General features: G+C 43.3%; 1 protein-coding gene across 2 annotated transcripts in view; it reads right to left on the bottom strand.

Annotated features, from left to right (window-relative positions):
• Positions 1 to 20,511, bottom strand: part of LOC138975366 (inositol polyphosphate 5-phosphatase K-like) — a 61,498-nt gene that overhangs the window by 18,568 nt on the left and 22,419 nt on the right. For both annotated transcript variants that reach the window (XM_070348027.1, XM_070348026.1), the window contains exons 4-8: positions 19,053 to 19,157; positions 17,576 to 17,663; positions 15,782 to 15,898; positions 11,914 to 12,021; positions 10,106 to 10,173 (exon numbers count right to left, since the gene is read on the bottom strand). In XM_070348027.1, the coding sequence (XP_070204128.1) occupies positions 10,106 to 10,173; positions 11,914 to 12,021; positions 15,782 to 15,898; positions 17,576 to 17,663; positions 19,053 to 19,157 (486 nt within the window). The remainder of the gene's footprint in view (positions 1 to 10,105; positions 10,174 to 11,913; positions 12,022 to 15,781; positions 15,899 to 17,575; positions 17,664 to 19,052; positions 19,158 to 20,511) is intronic.

The raw sequence follows: 20,511 nt of genomic DNA, 5'->3' as shown, positions 1-20,511 counted from the left end.
TTTTCTCAGATTTTTGGAGGTCTTAGAAGGGGGGTTCCACTGTACCATGAAACCTGTTTTAAGACAAACTTTTGAGTGTACATTTCATACAGGAATTGTTAGGATACCAAGCTGAATAGCAATCCCATAGTTCGCACTAAAAGTCGAAGATAGTGACTAACAAAAATTTCAAACAAATTGATTAACAAGAAGAGCAAACGCTCGATCGAGTCACTTTCGCAGTTCTGAATATTATATGAGGCATCAGATGGACAGGAAGAAATTGCTATTCACAACACAATGAGTCACGTTCACATAAAATTTGAGCCCGGTCACTTTTATAGTTTCCGAGAAAAGCCCAACGTTAAGTTGTGTGTTGCCGAACAGAAAAGGCTAGTTATCTCCCTTGTTTTTCTGATAACGTTCGTAAAAGGCTACAGATGTAAATACTTTGATGTAAAGAATAATCCTACAAAGTTTCAATCACATCCGATGAACTTTGTCAAAGATATAAAATGTCTAATTTTTCCTTTGACGCTGACCTGTGACCTTGAAAAAGGTCAAAGGTCAACGAAACCATCGTTAAAGTGTAGAGGTCATTGGAGGTCACGACTAAACAAAATATGAGCCCGATCGCTTTGATAGTTTCCGAGAAAAGTCCAACGTTAAGGTGGTGTCTACGGACGGCCGGCCGGACAGACTAACACTGACCGATTACATAGAGTCACTTTTTCTCAAGTGACTCAAAAACTGTAGCCATGAGAGTGCCGCCTCAACTTTTGCAAATGGGCAAATATGACGTCATCAAATAGCCCTATCAAAAATCAGCGAAAAGTGTTTCAGGCAAATGCTCTCACAAATGTCGGTACCAAATTTTTTATAAAAATTCGTTCAGTAGTTTTTGAGAAATGCTTTTCACAGAGACACACACACACATACATAGGGGGACAAACCTCGCTCTCTGCACTTATTAAGAGATTCAGTCATCCAGGGATCGCGTTTACCGGTAATTTCCGGTATTTTACCGGTTAAGATTCGCCAATACCGGAAAAAAAAGTGGATGTCGGTCAGACGTACCGATTGTTATTTGGTTTGACCGGTAAAAAAAAAAGTAGTTATTACAAAAATCGTTTGTCAGTACGAGGGAGAGAGAGAGATTTGGATGGCTTGTTGTGACAGCGCTACAATGTTGCGATTATGTCTCCATTGATGACACTTGATGTCAAGGTGTCAAACATGACGTCAAAAATCAGACATCATACTTTTCGCGCCATTTCTTTCGGTTCCCGGTCCATCGTAAAATCTTTCAGTTTATGTTATAAGGGACGGCGTCTAACTATAGCCGACATAGCATCATACCGGGAAATCACGTACTCACACCAGCTTAGATCTTTGTCTACATACAGTTGATTATTGTGAGGCGAGTCGATTGCGATGAAGAAGCAACGATCTTTACTGTCTTTTCTACCCCCAAGAGGTGAGAAAAGGCCTTTGAATGAAGGAACTGAAAGTGAAAGTACTTCACGGCCTAGTACATCTGCAGAGCCCGAGTCTCAAGCGGCGGCAAAGAAACCAACATCGGCATCTTCCACTGTCAGGAAACATGGTGCAAAGAGTTTCTGTGGTTGCGGACAGAGGGGGAGGGGGAGAACTTTCTCATGTTTTGTGAAGACTGCAAAAAAACACGTCAAAAAAATGGTTACACAAGAGGTTGTCGAAATTTTCAACATTCATCTCTCGAAGACCATTCAAAATCGCTAAGTCATAGAAATGCTGTTGGCTCTGCGCGTGAAAACTTTTTGACAACAAAGACTAGGCGAAAGTGAAACTGTAACAGTAAGTAACTAGTGAGTAAGTCTTCCAGTTGCGTGTGTAACCAACTCGGGTGAGTTCATTGCTACATTGAAGGGTGGGATCATGTGTGCGCCTTTCATCCGCAAGTGGCAAACTACAAGTCTGTTGTTTCTTTTCTTTGTTTTATTTTCTCGATGTAAACAATAAAGTAGAACTCTAATTTCAATCCAAAAACTCTGATTCTATATTCCAACCCTAAAAAACTCTAAAAGAAAACTCTGACTACAACTCTGACTACAACTCTGACCAGAACTGAATCCTGCTACAAGCAGGACTCCACAATCATTGATACAACAATGATGTTTCAGGGACACCAAAATTTCCCCTGCCTGTCACCTTTTCCCAGTTAAAAGTAGTGCCACCGTACCGGCAAGATGATTTTCACATATCAATACGCCGCACCAAAGTTCCAAATAATTCTGAGTGCTTCTGCAATAATTTTTGACTGAACAAAATATCCTTTTAGCTCAAATATAATTATCAACTCTTATCAAATTTAATGCAAACTTTTAACAAATACAAAAGGATGGGATTTCTGCAATCAATTTACAGCTTGGTGTACTTATCTTCAAAAAAGGAGGTAGTAAACTTTTCAAAGTGGATCCCCTCGAGCTCACCTGATATTCAAACATGGTTCAAGGGAAATAATTTACTGTAGCACAAAACACTATTAGTTCAAACAAGTACAGAATAAAACATCTGAACAGTGGAAGGGAGACAACAACTGTAGTGCTATTTCACACAGTACTACACTTACCCTGGGAAAAAATAAAAAATGTTTCCTTTTAATTTATTAAATTAAAAAGGCAAAAACATTTTTCATCACCAACTTAATTTCTCCACTGATAAAATAACCTATATTAAAGGTTGGCATCGCTTTAACCAAAACGCACAAAACTAAACAGGTATACAATATATCCTGATTCTACTTCCGATCATATCCGACAAACTATTGTCTCAAGAACTTTTGCTATTCATTTTCCAACACTTTTCCAGCTCGCCTGACAATTCCGAGATTGCCCAAACAACATAGCGCAACAAACTGGGTGGAGGAATAACATGACCAAAATCTAGCAGACCTTGCATCTTTCGATGAATATCTCCCAACTTTTCAAGATCAACTGACTCCCGGCACACACACCGGTGCATAAGATTCAGCCTCTCCACAGGCCTACGCCTCCTACTAGAACGACGCAACTCCTGTCGCTGCTGCCCACTCACTTCAAGGTCATCTTCTGTTGACCCTTCATGAGGCTCAACTTCATCAGACTCGGATGCTGAAGTGTGTACTGCTCCATCCTCAGCTGGAACCTTTACTCCTTCTTTGTCATCATCTGAATTCTCCGGACCGTCCTCTGGGCGATCTGTAGAGGCACCTGATGTAACCTCCATGGGCAGTTCTACATCCCCTGCCTCTTCCTGGCTCCCACTTTGGGAAACATCTTGCTCTGGTTCTAGAAGTACATCTTCTTCCTGTTCTGTACGAGGAATAACAGGAACGAATTCGGGTGCTTCAGGCCTCAATGTTCTATTCCCATCCAAACCTAACTTGATCTGTAAGTCTGGAAACAATGATTCCTCATCTTCGCTTTCAGATTCCTGGAGATTCTTCTCCGCTGTTCTAGGTCCTCTTTGTCGATACTCCTTCAACGCTTTGTGCTGATCAGAGGGTAAAGGCCAACCGAGTGCTCCCACTGGAAGCAATATGTTTCGATGAAGTGTTCTTCTCGGCCCATATCCACTGTCCCTCTGTACGACGTAAACTGGAATACCCTCAAGTTTTTCAAGAACCACAAAAACACCCTCTTCCCAGCGATCATCAACTTTTGACCGAATGCGAGGTCCCAATTTTCTCACAAGGACTCGGTCTCCAACTTCCAAAGTTGCGGCATGAGAACCCGCATCATATCTGACCTTGTTTTTCTGCGCGGATCTCTCCATCTGTTCTGAAGCCATCCTGTATGCATGCCTAAGACTGTCTTTCAACCCTTCGACATACTGTCTAGAACTCCTTCCTTGTCTCTTTCCAAGATCAATGCCAAAAGCCAAGTCAATGGGAAGCCTAGGATGCCTACCAAAGAACAAATAGTACGGCGAAAATCCCGTACTACTGTGAATACATGAATTATACGCATGCACAACTGATTTGAGGTGCTTCCTCCAGTCTCTCTTCTGTTCCTGCTCTAAACTGCGAATCATGCCAAGCAGAGTACGATTCCACCTTTCGACAGGATTTCCACTGGGGTGGTATGGGGTAGTCCTACACTTCTGTATCCCAGCCAAACAACATAGTTCTTGGATCAACTTTGACTCGAAGTCACGCCCCTGATCCGACAATATGCGACTGGGAAAACCATAAGTCATGAAAACTTCATTCCAAAGAGCTTTGGCCACTGTTTTGGCGGTCTGATCTTTAGTCAAAATTGCTTGCGCAAACTTGGTGAAATGGTCTAGTACTACCAAAATATTCTGTTTCTGCCCCTTTACCTCAATTGTCAAGAAGTCAATGGACAAGAGTTCCAGTGGATAAGTTGTCATAATAGTGGACATGGGTGCCTTCTGAGTCTGAACACCACTCCTAGTACAACGTTCACACCTTTTGATTCTCCGTTGCAAGTCGGTAGCCATGAACGGCCAAAAGAAACGCATTCTGGCGTGCTTTATAGCATCATCAAAATGTGTATGATAGAGATCGTCATGAACACCCTTCATAGCCTTCTGTCGCAATGTACGGGGAATAACAATCTGATCACGGGTTGACTCATCTCCCGTAATTCGCCGGTACAGTACTCCTTCCTCTATCACCATGTGTTTCATTTCTCTGGAATAAACTTTGGTTTCTGGTCCCGTGATCTCCAGTGTAGCATTCCTCTTCAATGCTTCACAAACAGCGGCTATACAGCGATCCTGTTGCTGTAGTCTCGTCCAATCTTGGAGAGTCAAGGTAGCAAAATTTCCCTCTATCTCTGGTTCTAAGACATCACTGGGGATAGCAGTGGGGTCTTTGGTTATGGTTTCAACTGCGGGTACAAAATCATCAGAGTCATATCCTTCTGGGTTCCAGATCTTAGCATTATGCGCGGTTCCTCTGACACTGTGGGCCTGTACGCCTACACCCTTAGCGAACATGACACTTGCAATGGCCTCACTAGTTACGACCTGTGGTACAACTCCATCAAACTTCCTAGCCTTTTCTAGCAAGAATGCTGCCTTCTCAAGTGTCTCTTTGTACTCATCGTCTTCCTCAGGGGGTGCTTGTGGCCGTCGCGACAACCCATCAGCATCTGTGTGTGCAGACCCTTGCTTGTAGATCAAGTCAAAATCATAGAGTGACAATGAAGCCAACCAACGGTGACTAACAGCATCCAACTTTGCATTTCCCAACACGTAACAAAGAGGATTATTGTCTGTAACAACAGTGACCTTTGACCCTATCAAGTAATCATGAAACTTCTCTGACATTGCCCATTTCAACGCAAGAAATTCTCTTTTATGCGCTGGATAGTTCTGCTCGGTACGGTTCAACCCTCTACTAGCGTATGCTATGACTTTCAGTTTACCGTCAAACTCCTGGTACAGAACAGCTCCCAATCCAGTACCACTCGCATCACAGTGTAAAGAGAACGACCTCGTCTTGTCTGCTAGACCCAACATTAAATCGCTCGTCAACTCGTCCTTCAAGACTTGAAAAGCTTCATCCTGCTTCTTTCCCCACAATGCAGTAATATCAGACGACAAGGTCAAAGTACCTGATTTCTTCTTCCCTGACTGCTTTTTCTGTGGAACGTAACCAACTGTCAAATCATTCAATGGTTTTGCCTTGTTGGAAAAGTGTGGAATAAAACGGCGATAAAATCCTACAAATCCAAGAAAACTTTTCACCTCCTTCACTGTTGTTGGTTTCGGCCAAGAGGTGACAGCTGCAACTTTGTCCGGATCGGGACGTATGACTCCCTCTGAAATGACATAGCCTAAATGTTTCACTTCAGTAGCCCCAAAAATGCATTTGTCTGGATCAAGCTTCAACCGAAACTTTCGCAACCTCTCTAAAACTTTCACCGTCCGATCTTCCAACTCCTGCAAAGTGGCAGCATGAATCAGAATATCATCCAGAAAAATTATGAGTTCCGCCAAGTTCATGTCGCTGAAACAACAATCCATAATGCGCTGAAATGTCATTGGAGCATTCACAAGACCAAATGGTAATCTCTCAAACTCATACAAGCCGAACGGGGTGGTAAATGCCGATATTTTCTTTGCACGCTCCGTCAGAGGTACTTGGTAGTACGCCTTCGAAAGATCCAGACTTGAGAAGAACTTTGCTCCCGTGAGAGTTCGAAACAAGTCCTCAATCTTTGGAAGCGCATAGCTGTCTCTGACGGTACGAGCATTTACCTTTCGGTAATCAACGCACATTCGTAGCGAACCGTTCCGCTTCCTGACCAAGACTATTGGTGAAGCGAAAGGGCTCGTCGAAGGTCTGATGATGTTTGCATCTAACAACTGTTGGATATGCTGCCGAACTTCTTCCAGGTCCTGGGGAGGTATGGGTCGGGGTCTTTGTCTAGTTACGGCACCTGGAATGAGTTCGATATCATGTTCAACTTCAGCTTTATCAAGATCAAAATCTTTTTGGTTGAACACATCTGCAAAGGTCAACAATCGTTTTGTGAAATTCTCTTTCCACACAAGATCAACATCACATCCAAACTGCAATCGTGAAACAAGTTCTGAAATGTCAGCTTTCATTCCTGAGGAGTCACGACTTTCATCACACCACACACGCTCACCACTCTGAGTGTCATTCTGCACCTCACACTGACTGTTCAAATCTTGCAACACACTAGACAGTGCATACTCAGCTTGGATAGCAAACAAATCTGCAATAATCTGCTTTCTTTTCACCGTGATAGGTGAATCGGTGTTATTCACCAGAGTTACCCTCAACCTAGGTAAAGTGTTCACAGCCGTCTTACCACTCAGTACATGCAACCCTTCAGGTAACGTCTCTATCGTTGGTTCCTGTATGAGCACAGAGTCCCTATTCAGTTCAAGACCGTGGCGTACAATACCTCGTACATCAATGACCGAATGAGGTTGTACAACTACATCACTACCCACTAGTCGAACTGGACACAGTCTCCCATTTGCTGACGTCATTGATTCTTTGTATGCAAACGCTGCTTCACACCGAATTGGTATAGTCTTGAGCCACGACCACCCTGCTTGTTGTCCACAATGTTTCTGAAGTACACGCATGGTGTTAGTTCCAACAATGACGGGAACTCTCGTAGAGATTCGAGTATCTGGACAAACAAGGGCTAAAGTCTCAACTTCCTTGTCTGTCCCGCTCACCTCTCGGTGGAGCTGCACGGTTGTCTGAACGACTCCAAGGTAACTCACGTTTTGATCACCTGCTCCTGTAATGTCTAGTACAGCGTCAATCTGCTGCAAAGGTACATCTCTGAGGTACTGTCTGTAGAAGGACTCAGAGATGATAGTCACCTGTGACCCACTATCGACTAAACAAGTTGTCTCCGCACCGTTGACGCGAACTCTGGACTCACAGCATGGACCAATCAAGGCCTCAAGTGTGTGGCCTAGTTTTGTACCACCAGTCAATTGAAATTCAGCCAGCACGTCATGGTTTGAAATCGACACAGTCCTTGTTGCAGACAAATTCTTGACACGCACTTGTACTCGGAGTCCAGCTTCTGCAGATCGCGACACAATCTCCGCAGACACTACCTCAACATCAGGGGGTAGCCACTCTGAAGAGCGAGCAATGACAGAAATCTGGTCACCTGGCACGTCATGAAGAATTCCGCTCAACTCTGCAGTCTCCATGGGAGGAATCGCCAAGACCATGTTTATGTTCAATCTGACAGGATGAAGTTCTAGGAGTTTCTTTTCATACACCTCTGCCGCTGTCGTTAGTATACGCTGATGAGAGCTGGTGTCAGACATCGAGGCAGTAGAATCGTTGTGGACCAACACTCGCCCCTTTGCGATGGTCCCCTTCAGTTTAAAGGGAGTTCTGGGAGTCCCTTTCTTCTCCGCCACTCGTTCTCTTGTCTTCGCCTATCTTGTTCTTTCTGCACAACAAGGCGTGCATTAGCGGGCTTAGTACAGTCCCGATAGAAATGTCCATTTTCACCACATTTGTAGCAATAAATCTTTCTTCTGCCCTGCTGTTGTGGAGCCTCCGTCCGCTCCTGCGTGAAGTCAGGAGGTGGTGATGGCGCTGCGTGCGCCCCAACCTGAGCCTTTTGTTTTCCTGCCTCAAGTCCCTCAATTTGACGCACATAACGATACAAGTCGGAGAACGCAGGTTTTGTGTCGCCCGGCATCCCGAACTTGTTCCTCAACTCTAGTGCAAACAAAGAGTCGATCAATCCCTTGGAGAAAGCATAGTAGAGACGTCTCTGGTATTCTTCATTGGAAAAACCTGCAGTCTTCTGAACTTCTTTCATCTTTGTAGACAGAGTCATGAGGAAATCTGCCTTTGTCTGAGTTTTCATCATTCTTGACTGGCACAGTTCCAGATACATCTCTTCAGCTGACTTCAGTTCTCCAAACAGCTTATCGAGGTCCTTGATCAGGTCATCCACAGTTGCATAGTTTTTTCCTCTCACATGTTCATGCGCTGCCCCCTTCAGACTTCTTTTCAGTAGGCCCACTTTGTCTATGACCAAAACGTCATCATTGACTTCAGATGCTTGACGTTTCCATGCTTCGAAGGAAGTTTCCTGTGTTGATGTGGCTGGTAAGCCAGTGAAAACCTTCAGCTTGGGTAGTGACGGAGGTGGTTGCACTTGTACGTTCACCTCTCGCTCTGTGTCCATTCTCCCAGACAGATGTTTGAGTTCACTCTCATAATGAGACTGTAATTCCTGGAGTTGTCGCTGGAGTTCGGCGATTACCCTGTCGTGGTCACCAGAGGTAGTAGTTCCTCCGGTCGCCATGATGAATCACTTGTGATGGACTGCGATATCCCCTCGGGTATGTTGCCTGGTCTTCCGTCTGGCAATATTCTGTCTGGTCAGAGTTGATCCCTATACTGCACTTAGTTATCCTACTGACGACACACTTTAGTCCCTTATTGGGCGCCAGAATTTCAATGTAACCAACTCGGGTGAGTTCATTGCTACATTGAAGGGTGGGATCATGTGTGCGCCTTTCATCCGCAAGTGGCAAACTACAAGTCTGTTGTTTCTTTTCTTTGTTTTATTTTCTCGATGTAAACAATAAAGTAGAACTCTAATTTCAATCCAAAAACTCTGATTCTATATTCCAACCCTAAAAAACTCTAAAAGAAAACTCTGACTACAACTCTGACCAGAACTGAATCCTGCTACAAGCAGGACTCCACAATCATTGATACAACAATGATGTTTCAGGGACACCAAAATTTCCCCTGCCTGTCACCTTTTCCCAGTTAAAAGTAGTGCAACCGTACCGGCAAGATGATTTTCACATATCAATACGCCGCACCAAAGTTCCAAATAATTCTGAGTGCTTCTGCAATAATTTTTGACTGAACAAAATATCCTTTTAGCTCAAATATAATTATCAACTCTTATCAAATTTAATGCAAACTTTTAACAAATACAAAAGGATGGGATTTCTGCAATCAATTTACAGCTTGGTGTACTTATCTTCAAAAAAAGGAGGTAGTAAACTTTTCAAAGTGGATCCCCTCGAGCTCACCTGATATTCAAACATGGTTCAAGGGAAATAATTTACTGTAGCACAAAACACTATTAGTTCAAACAAGTACAGAATAAAACATCTGAACAGTGGAAGGGAGACAACAACTGTAGTGCTATTTCACACAGTACTACACGTGATTACTATTTGCTTTCATATTTTATTTCGGAAGTCTCTCTCTCTCTCTCTCTCTCTCTCTCTCTCTCTCTCTCTCTCTCTCTCTCTCTCTCTCACACACAGCGGCTGCTGATGTGTCACTGTCAAGTTGTGCGACAGTTGCTTTGAGGGGGGGGGGGAGGGAGAAAAAACGTCCACATTGATTTAATGTATTGTAAGTCATTGTTTTTCTTTTACTGGTTGCCTTGGCAAGCTTACCGATTTTCGTGAGAGCCTTGTAGCACGCTCATGACCTCATACCGGTTTGAAAAATACCTAGCGCGATCACTGGTCATCACTTAACTGAATGTAAAAACACACACACAAAAACCAGAATAAATAAATAAATAAAATATACAAGGACAAAAAGGCACACATGATTGTGTTGGTTCTGGCAAAGACTTACTCATGATCCAAGATGTTGTCCACATCGTGATCTTTGAACTTTTGGCTGTCCAATATACTGTCGTAGTCCTGAAACAAGTGCATGCTGACGTATTCATATATCCCAACAGACCTTCTTATCTGTCAAAAAAAGAAATTGTGCACCACAACTGACTGCAAACAATCACAGACCTGTTTACCCGCACTTTGACTTTGGTGTATTTTTCACCGAGATTCAGCGTATTTTCAAAATATTGAGAGCATTTTGCAACTCACAAGAAACGTTCATGAGCTATTGCTCCAAGGGCAGCATTAACATTGTAAGTTTTCAGAAGTGGAACTTTTAGGCGTTACTGCTTTTCGCTTCGACATTTTCGTCAACGTGCTGGACTCAACGACAACAATGGCGGCAGATAAAATCTCGTCATATCACCTCACACGAGATTACGTTGACCAATCGTCAAAGCTGGATTTTACCCACTGGGCTATCGCGAGAACAGGTTTGGCAACCTACTTTCGATTTCTTCTTCTTCTTCTTCCATTTCGTGATCACGATGAAACTTGATGTTTTTTACGATCATCACATTTTTTCCTCTCCAAACGTATTGGTCGTATCCTTGGCAACTTTGCGTACAAAATACGGCGAAATCGTATGGGTAAACTGGTCTGCAATCAGCGGTTTTAAACATCACAGGAAATTTGATGTGTCTATCAACACAGAGAGTGTTTTTTTGTGTGAAAATGCTAGGATTACTCCACAGCTTGTTACAATAGACAATAAGGCCATACAAAAATATATGTTGGGTTAGGGTAACCCGACCGACCCTATTTTTTTCCCGCCGACCCTAAAACTTTTTTTTCATTTCTAAAAAATAAAATCCAAAAACCCATCAACCTCTGGCACATTTTGCGAACCATACCGAGACTAAAAAGAAAAATTAAATTTTTTAATAAAGCCGACCTACCGACCCTATTTTGTTTGGTCATGTTACCCTAAACCAACATATATTTTTGTTTGGCCTAACTCTGTCAGGATTTTCAGTGGTCTGGAAGGGTAAGAGCCCCTTTACCTCGGACAAGCTTTTCACAACATCCGGAGTATGTTCCGCACTTCCGTTCGGCTTTATCCTGCGATTGGGACAAACAACTAATTCTGATATGTATGTTATGCAGCGTGCGTACACATGTAATGATACCATTTTCTTTCGAAAATCAGCTTTAACGACTTCACAGGAGTTCAAAATTTGTTGCGGAAATAATCGCTGGCACGTAATGATCGCTCACAATGTGTTTTGATCGAGCCACATGGGTTTGGCTTGAGGTCACGTGAGTTTGGAAAAACACATGTGCTTATTAAACACTTTCAGTGATCAGCAAGCCATTGGTGGCAATTCATGGCTGTGCAGATGATTATATTTTTCGTGAGAACAGGGTATCATATTTAGCGCACGCTGCATAGCATGTACATCATAGTTGTACCTCCCAATCGCGGCATAAAGCCAATGGAAAGCATGGAACATGCTCCGGATGTTGTGAAAAGCTTGCCTGAGGTAAAGCCAGGTCTCTTATTCAACAAAACCGCTAAAAGTCTAAACATAAAATGGACCCGTGTCAATCCTGGCCCGGATTCGAACCTGTACCATAAGTCGAGTGCTCTACTAACTTCACTACTGAGCGTCTTTCTTTTCTTGTTTTCTTCTTTTTATTTAAAGGAAGAAAGGAAGATGCAATTAAAGAAGGAAGAGAGTCAAAAAGAAAAGAAGAAAGGGAAAAAAAGTAACCATAAGCGTCAGTGAGCACACATCTCTTATACTCAAGGCCATGACTCACAATGATTCGTTCTGCTACATATTTCTGGTGAGCGGCCAGATGACAGTTGATGACAATCACGTTGACCCCGTACACCTCCAGTCGTATACTGACGCCACCTTTGTTGCCCTGGTAACCAAAAAACAGCAGCCAATCGGAAAACTCAGCTATGGGAAAACAGACTGTTGAATAAAGCAAAAATCCTGCAGATTACACAGAACCCCTTTTTAAAACCTCAAAAAATCTTAAGACAATTGGGTCTTAAAAAAGAGGTTTTTTTAAACACAGGTAAATTTAGAGGTTATGAAGAGACTATGTGACAAATCAAGGTCTTTAAAAGGGGTAAGTCTTAAATTGGGAAGGTGGGGGAGGGGGGGGGGGGGTTTCTTAAAAGGGAGGTTTCACTATACTTATAACTGTTCATCTAACCAAACCTTAAAGAGTAAAAAAAGGAGATTCTCTTCTTTAAATATTTCTCAAGTTTGCAATGCGCACCATGTGTTACTCACAATATGAAGCGATTACTGTAAAATAATATTAATAAAAACAAGAAAAGCAAAAGCTTACACGTCAAGTTGCCTTCATTTCCCCCCCACCCCCTCCCTCCCCCCCTAGACAACCCTACCCAATAGAACTAGAAGACTCCCTCCATTTAAAGACCCCCAAACCCGGATAAGACCCTCAACCTTTTTCAAGACCCTGCTTTCTCAGATATTCTGTTCATAACCTGTGTAAGTTTACCCCCGTTTTAAGACTTTCTTTTTCAAGACCTTTACTTTACTTTATTTGGTGTTTAACGTCGTTTTCAACCATTCAAGGTTATATCGCGACGGGGAAAGGGGGGAGATGGGATAGGGGAAAGGGGGGAGATGGGATAGAGCCACTTGTTAATTGTTTCTTGTTCACAAAAGCACTAATCAAAAAATTGCTCCAGGGGCTTGCAACGTAGTACAATATATGACCTTACTGGGAGAATGCAAGTTTCCAGTACAAAGGACTTAACATTTCTTACATACTGCTTGACTAAAATCTTTACAAACATTGACTATATTCTATACAAGAAACACTTAACAAGGGTAAAAGGAGAAACAGAACCGTTAGTCGCCTCTTACGACATGCTGGGTAGCATCGGGTAAATTCTTTCTCGTCCCAACCAATATGGGACTCCCCCTAACCCGCGGGGTTTTTTTCAAGACCTGATTTTCTCAGGATTTGATAGGTCTTAAAAGGAGTTTTGCACTAAATATGTACCCGTCCCTCCCAAACACATGCTGTTCCAGCTTCATAAAATAATGTTCAAGACAACGTTCACGTCCGACTGATTGACACAAACTTGATGCTAATGTGACCCGACTATCAATATATTTAGTTATTCAACCCTAAGAATATTTCACGTTCGGGACGCTTCGTTATATAGGGCGCAACCCCCACTTTTGAGGTAAAATTGAAAAAACCCATCACATTAGGGTCTATAATTTTCATTTTCATTTGTCATTTTCATTACTTTATTGTCCCATCGCTGGGAAATTCGGGTCGCTTCCTCCCAGTGGAAAGCTAGCAGCAACGGAGTCGCGCTACCCAAGTGTCTGCGTGTTTAGGTGTATTCAGCCACCTGCACTTATGGCAGAATGACCAAGGTCTTTTACGTGCCATTGTGATGACACGGGGGTGGGACATGGCTTCCGTCTCTGGGTCTGCACATAAAGTTGACCCGTGTCCGTCCCGGCCCGAATTCGAACCTGCGACCTTTCGATCACAAGTCCAGTGCTCTACCAACTGAGCTACCGGGCCCGCACATCAAAAGAAAAATACAGAGTGGAAATATGTGTGCTCTGTGTGTGCTGCGAGATCAAAGGCAGAGGGTCCAAAAAATGTGATAGCTGGGTGGCCTTGTTTACAGACACCGACCTTCTTCCCCGGGGTCAATGACCCAGTTTTAGCTATGAGAAGTGGTTCCCTTTTCAAATCTGAGAGGAAACTTTCCCTGCACCGGGGTCAATGACCCAGTTTTATCTATGATCTTTGAGAGGGTCGGTCTCCTTTCATGTCTGAGAAGAATCACTGGTGTGCAGTGAGATCACAGGCAGGTCCATTTGTGACAGTTGGTGGCCTTGTTGACAGACAGGACCTTCTTCCCGGGGTCAATGACCGAGTTTTAGCTATGGGGGGAGGGGGGGGTCTTTTTGATGTCTTGAGGGGAAACTTGGCCAGAGTAGCAATCCCTGCACCGGAACCTATGGGGCGGTCTCTTTGATGTCTTGAGAAGAAACTTGGCCAGGGTAGTACTAGTAGCTGAAACATGCATTATCACAAGTTGTTAAACTGGTACTCAGGCGGTCTCTTTGGTGTCTGAGATGAAACTTGGCCAGGGATTTCTATTTTAACAACACATAGGGCGCTTCCGTTCAATAAGCCGCAGAGGTCAAGATTGAGAAAAAAAGTTGCGCCTTATAGTACGGTATACATACAATCTTACAGAACCCCAAACCCCCTTCCCACCACCATAACTAGCCTGACATACTCAACATCCACCAGATTTTGTTTGGGTCAAGAACCATAATTATAAATTACTAGTTTTCTTGACCAAATTTAGTTTTGGCTGGTGGAGACAAAATATGTGTACTCAGGCACTAGCATGACCTAATTTCTGACACTATGACATCATAAAATAATGTCATCATGAATACTCTAGCCAAGACTAAATACCCCAGAAACTAAGCTGTGACCACATCAAACAATGACATATCTTATTGAGCTCAGTCACATTTTCTTGATAGCTCAGTGGATTTTTCAGGGGGGAAAAACTTCTCCAGCAAACATTTTCATGCTGTGACTCGGAAATTTGACCCCAAAAAAGCTACATTTTAGTAATGTCTGCTGATTATCAACACATACAATTGTGTTAAAATTGGAGGTTTTTGCTCCCAAAATATAGATCTGAGAAAGCCACAACTTAAAAGTTTATGAACATGACCCCAAAATTTGACGAGGGTCAACCAAACTGGGGTCAAGTCGGGAGATCATCAAACCCTAGCAGTAAGCAAAGTTTAAAAGGTCTAGCTTCAAAAACATTTGAGATAACTTCAACGTTAAGTTTTTATGACTTGAACATGACCTCGCTGTGACCCGAACATTTGTCGAGGGTCAACCAAACTGGGATCATGTTGGGAGATCATCAAAACATAGAAGTGTGCAAAGTTTGAAACCTCCAGCTTTAAAAACATTTAAGATAACCTCAACATTTAGTTTGTTGTCCATGGCTGGCTGGCCATACAGATGGACACTGCTTATTACTGTGACAGGGGAGGCTACCGCTCCTTTCACAGCAGACTCTGCACCCGAGTTGTTGGCCTTTAAGTCAACACCCGTAGTTTGTGAGATTCTGTTTGTGATGGGGTCTGGTGGTTTCCGATTGTCTGTATGTTCATGGAAACCTTCGGGTTTGCATAACAGTTTTTATAGGGCTAAGAAATTAGCCCTAACATTTTCAATCCTGTTTGATTGCACTTCGCTTCCCGAGGTGATCGTAGTGTTTCGGCACACGTTTACATTACTAAGACTCACTGATTACTCAGGTGAGCTGAAAATGCAAGAGAAACAGGAACTGACACACTTATACACACCCCTATTTACACACACACACACACACATGCACACCTATGCACACACCAATTCACACACACACACCTACACCCACCTCCACACACCAACAATTACACTCCACCGCGACAATCAGAACCACAAATGGTAAAATCATCCATGTAGTTTTTTCCTTCTTATTAATTTGTGTGTATGTGTTTGCGTGTGTGTGTTTGCGTGTGTGTTTGTGCGCGTGTGTGAGGTCTTTTTCAACCCTTTAGTCCATAAAGTGTGAAGGAAATGCACTCACCCATAGCCCCCCAAACCCTGTTCTGGTGACCTCGGACTCAAAGCCATTACAGTAAGGTAGTAGATGCCTCTTCACAAACAAAATGGTCACTATACCCTGGGTCTGTCTGTATTTCACCTGCAATGAACCCAAACACCATCATCACAATAGCATGGGTCTGTCTGTATTTCACCTGCAATGAACCCAAACACCATCATCACAATAGCATGGGTCTGTCTGTATTTCACCTGCAATGAACCCAAACACCATCATCACAATAGCATGGGTCTGTCAGTATTTCACCTGCAATGAACCCAAACACCATCGTCACAATAGCCTGGGTATGTCTGTATTTCACCTGCAATGAACACAAACAACATCATCACAATAGCCTGGGTCTGTCTGTATTTCACCTGCAATGAACCCAAACACCATCGTTACAATAGCCTGGGTATGTCTGTATTTCACCTGCAATGAACCCAAACACCATCGTCACATAATAGCCTGGGTCTGTCTGTATTTCACCTGCAATGAACACAAACAACATCATCACAATAGCCTGGGTCTGTCTGTAATTCACCTGCAATGAACCCAAACACCATCGTCACAATAGAATGGGTCTGTCTGTATTTCACCTGCAATGAACCCAAACACCATCGTTACAATAGCCTGGGTCTGTCTGTATTTCACCTGCAATGAACCCAAACATCATCATCACAATAGCCTGGGTCTGTCTGTATTTCACCTGCAATGAACCCAAACACCATCGTCACAATAGCCTGGGTATGTCTGTATTTCACCTGCAATGAACACAAACAACACCATCACAATAGCATGGGTCTGTCTGTATTTCACCTGCAATGAACACAAACAACATCATCACAATAGCATGGGTCTGTCTGTATTTCACCTGCAATGAACCCAAACATCATCATCACAATAGAATGGGCTTAGTTTATCATCTCCGAGTCCAGTATATTAGGTATTACTCTTAGTTTATCATCTCGCATGCAGTCACTCCCTGTTTACTCTAAACACCATCGTCACAATAGCCTGGGTCTGTCTGCATTTCACCTGCAATGAACACAAACAACATCATCACAATAGAATGGGTCTGTCTGTATTTCACCTGCAATGAACCCAAACACCATCGTCACAATAGAATGGGTCTGTCTGTATTTCACCTGCAATGAACACAAACACCATCGTCACAATAGCATAGGTCTGTCTATATTTGGTACGTACTTTGCTATCATACAAAAATCAAATACTCCGTCAAGGGAAACAACTGTATATTGCCCTTTGAATTGCAGCAAGATGATTGCCACTCCTGGAGTCCATTTTCTCAGTTTTGGGCTTTCTGTTCCACCATGTGTGTTTTTTCATTGACACTTTTAATTAAATTCTTCCGGCAGTCAAGGGGTTAATGTGACTGGCACAATGGGGTAGTGAATAGGACGCCAGCCTCCTAAGCGGAAGGTCGTAGGTTCGAATCCCAGCTGCGCCTGGTGGGTTAAGGGTGGAGATTTTTCCTATCTCCCAGGTCAACCTATGTGCAGACTTGCTCGTGCCTTATTCCCCCTTCGTGTGTACAGGCAAGCACAAGACCAAGTGCGCACGGAAAAGATCCTGTAATCCATGTCAGAGTTCATTGGGTTATAGAAACACAAAAGCATGCCTCCCTTAAAAGTTGAAGCAGCGTATGGCTGCCTAAATGACGGGGTAAAAACAGTCAAACACATAAATGCACTGTGAGTTTCAGCCCATGAACGAATAAGAAGGGGTTAATGTGAATACTGCTGTGATGATGCATACCCTGACAAAGTCATAAGTCGCCAGCAACCAGCTCACGGTGTCTATCCATTCCTTCACTTCTGAACTCCGAGGGTTCACCTCCTGCAGCCTGCAACCACAGAAAACAAGATGCGATAATGCAAATCACTTACAGCGGAATCCTCCTTGGAAGGAAAGAGAGAATGCTTTATGTCATACAGGCTAAATATTTCGCCTCTTAAGGACAAGATATGGGTTATATGATTCGGGTTTTATGCCCTCACGGCTTTTGACGAGATACACAGGTGTATGCGTGTTTAGGTGGTATCAGCCATCTGCACTTATGGCAAAATGACCAAGATCTTTTACGTGCTATTGTGGTGACACGGGGGTGGGGCATGGCTTCCGTCTCTGGGTCTGCACATAAAGTTGACCCGTATCCGTACCGGGTCTGCACATAAAGTTGACCCGTGTCCGTACCGGGCCTCCCTGAATCCTCCTTTCAAGCCCCCCCCTTTATTAAGCCCCTGCTTTCCCAGACTTTCTGTTCATTACCTCTGTCAATGTACATTGGTACCTGCAATATAAACCGGCACGGTGGCCTAGTGGTAAGGCGTCCGCCCCGTGATCGGGAGGTCGTGGGTTCGAACCCCGGCCGGGTCATACCTAAGACTTTAAAATTGGCAATCTAGTGGCTGCTCCGCCTGGCGCGGTCTGGTATTATGGGGTTAGTGCTAAGACTGGTTGGTCCGGTGTCAGAATAATGTGACTGGGTGAGACATGAAGCCTGTGCTGCGACTTCTGTCTTGTGTGTGGCGCACGTTATATGTCAAAGCAGCACCGCCCTGATATGGCCCTTCGTGGTCGGCTGGGCGTTAAGCAAACAAACAAACAAACCTGCAATATAACTTATAAGGCCCCTCTGATGAGAGGACACCTCCAATGACAGGACACCTTTTACTTTTCCTTTGTTTATAACCTTGACCAAATATACCTGTCAAGACAGGCCACCTGCAATATTGGGACACTTTTGGCTGATCCCAAGGATGTCCTTTCTTCGCAGGTATACCTCTGTACCCCCATTTTAAGACTCCCTCCAATCCCTTATTATGACCTGATTTTTTTTCCCAGATTTATAACCCCTGTATAACAAATGAAGACAGCTGTTTTGAAAGTACACAATGAAACAGTTCCTTTGAAGGGAATCAGTTAAAAATCATCTCATTACACAGGAACATGAACTGCCATGAGTGGCATCGTTTCAGCACGAGTAACTTGCCAAGCAAGGCATGAATGGGAAGCTAACTCATACTGTATATACACATTGCATTCTGTTGTATTACATGTGTATTTTGTACTTTGCAGCAACATACTTCTTGAGATCATCTTTGCCCATAACTTTTTCTTCCCTTGCTCAGCGTAGGTTTTCAGAATTTGGATCTGGGAAGCCATTTTCTGCCATATTACAAATGACTTTCGCAACAAGCTATGATGAACTTAACACACACACATAACTCACCCAATTCCATACATATCTGGCACAGGAAATGTTGTCAGGGATAACAGATTCTCTAGTCGTTCTGGGGGCTTGCTTCCTCCCACGTTCCATGTCAACATATACAGTCTGAAACAGAATGTCTAAATTCTAACTCTGAACCCCCTAAAAAAAGAAATGTAACCAAACCAAACCTAAGATGAACAACAAAAGGTTGACGTTAACAAGTTTGAAGCAAATAACTGTAAAAAAAAATTTTAAAACAAAAATTAAAAAAATCTACGGCTAAGTTGCAAGAAGCGAAACTGGGTGCTACACAAATGGGTTGATCGTACACATCGTTGGTTTGGTTGAAATTGAGATTTTTTGATGTGATTTCAACCAATCAGAGTCCGCGGCTTGTCCCCATCCATTTGGGTTGCATCCAGTTCTGCTTTGTGCACCTCAGTCCTGGTTGCAGTCTCTTTGACCTTAGTACAATTGCCTATAAATGAGCTGTTTCAGCACGAGTAACTTGCCAAGCAAGGCAAGAGTGGGAGGCTAACTCATACTGTATACACATTGCATTCTGTTGTATTGTATGTTTAATTTGAACCTTGCAGCAACATAATTCTTTGAGACCTTAGTACACTCCCCCCTCCCCCCTCTCCCCCACCACCACACACAAAGTTAAATATTTTTCAAAGAATATTTGTAAAAAAATTTTCGTCTTTCATGTTGGGTGAAAGCCAGAATTGTTGTCTCATGTCTGCCACTGAAAAGAAGGACTCAGACTATTGGGGACTAATTCTGATGTCTGAAGATACTAGTAACCTATCAGGAATGGGCAAATCCCCTGTTCGATACCAGTCATGCATGCTAATTGGTATCTGGCAGGCTATAGTGACTTCCTTGAAGTTTCTCGCTCGGCTGGCAGTGGCACGTTGTATTTTTGAGATTTGGCCTTCCCTGTCTACAGAGGACACAATGTGTTTATACCCTGTGGCAAGGAGATAGCTCTGCTCAGTCGGTAGCAGCGCTGCCGTTAAAACAAGTTGTTGCTACTGGCGTGGGTTCGACCCCAAGGTTCGGTGAGGGATTTATTTCCCAGAGTGTGATTGCAGACTCTCCCCTATATCAGAACACCCCTCTGTGCACGCATGCACACAGTAAAGATCTCAAGCTCACAACAAAAATCTCAGAGCTTGGTTACAATAATACACGAATTCAAAACAAAATTGGGTAGCGCAACTCTGTCCCTGCACGCTACCACCAGGGATAGCAGCCTCGATTTCCTTGATGCAATTTCTAAAGGACAATAAATAAGATATGCCTTCTTCTTCTTTCATGGACTGAAACTCCCACGTTCACTCATGTTTTTGCACGAGTGGATTTGTACCTGTATGACCGTTTTTACCCCGTCATTCTGGCAGCATATGCCGATTTCGGGGGAAGCATGCTGGGTATTTTTCGTGTTTCTATATCCCACCCAACTCTGACATGG

The sequence above is a fragment of the Littorina saxatilis genome, linkage group LG9, assembly GCF_037325665.1.
Source record: "Littorina saxatilis isolate snail1 linkage group LG9, US_GU_Lsax_2.0, whole genome shotgun sequence".
NCBI classification, from domain to species: domain Eukaryota; kingdom Metazoa; phylum Mollusca; class Gastropoda; order Littorinimorpha; family Littorinidae; genus Littorina; species Littorina saxatilis.
Note: the sequence above shows the minus strand (reverse complement) of the source record. Positions and strands in the feature narration are given on the sequence as shown.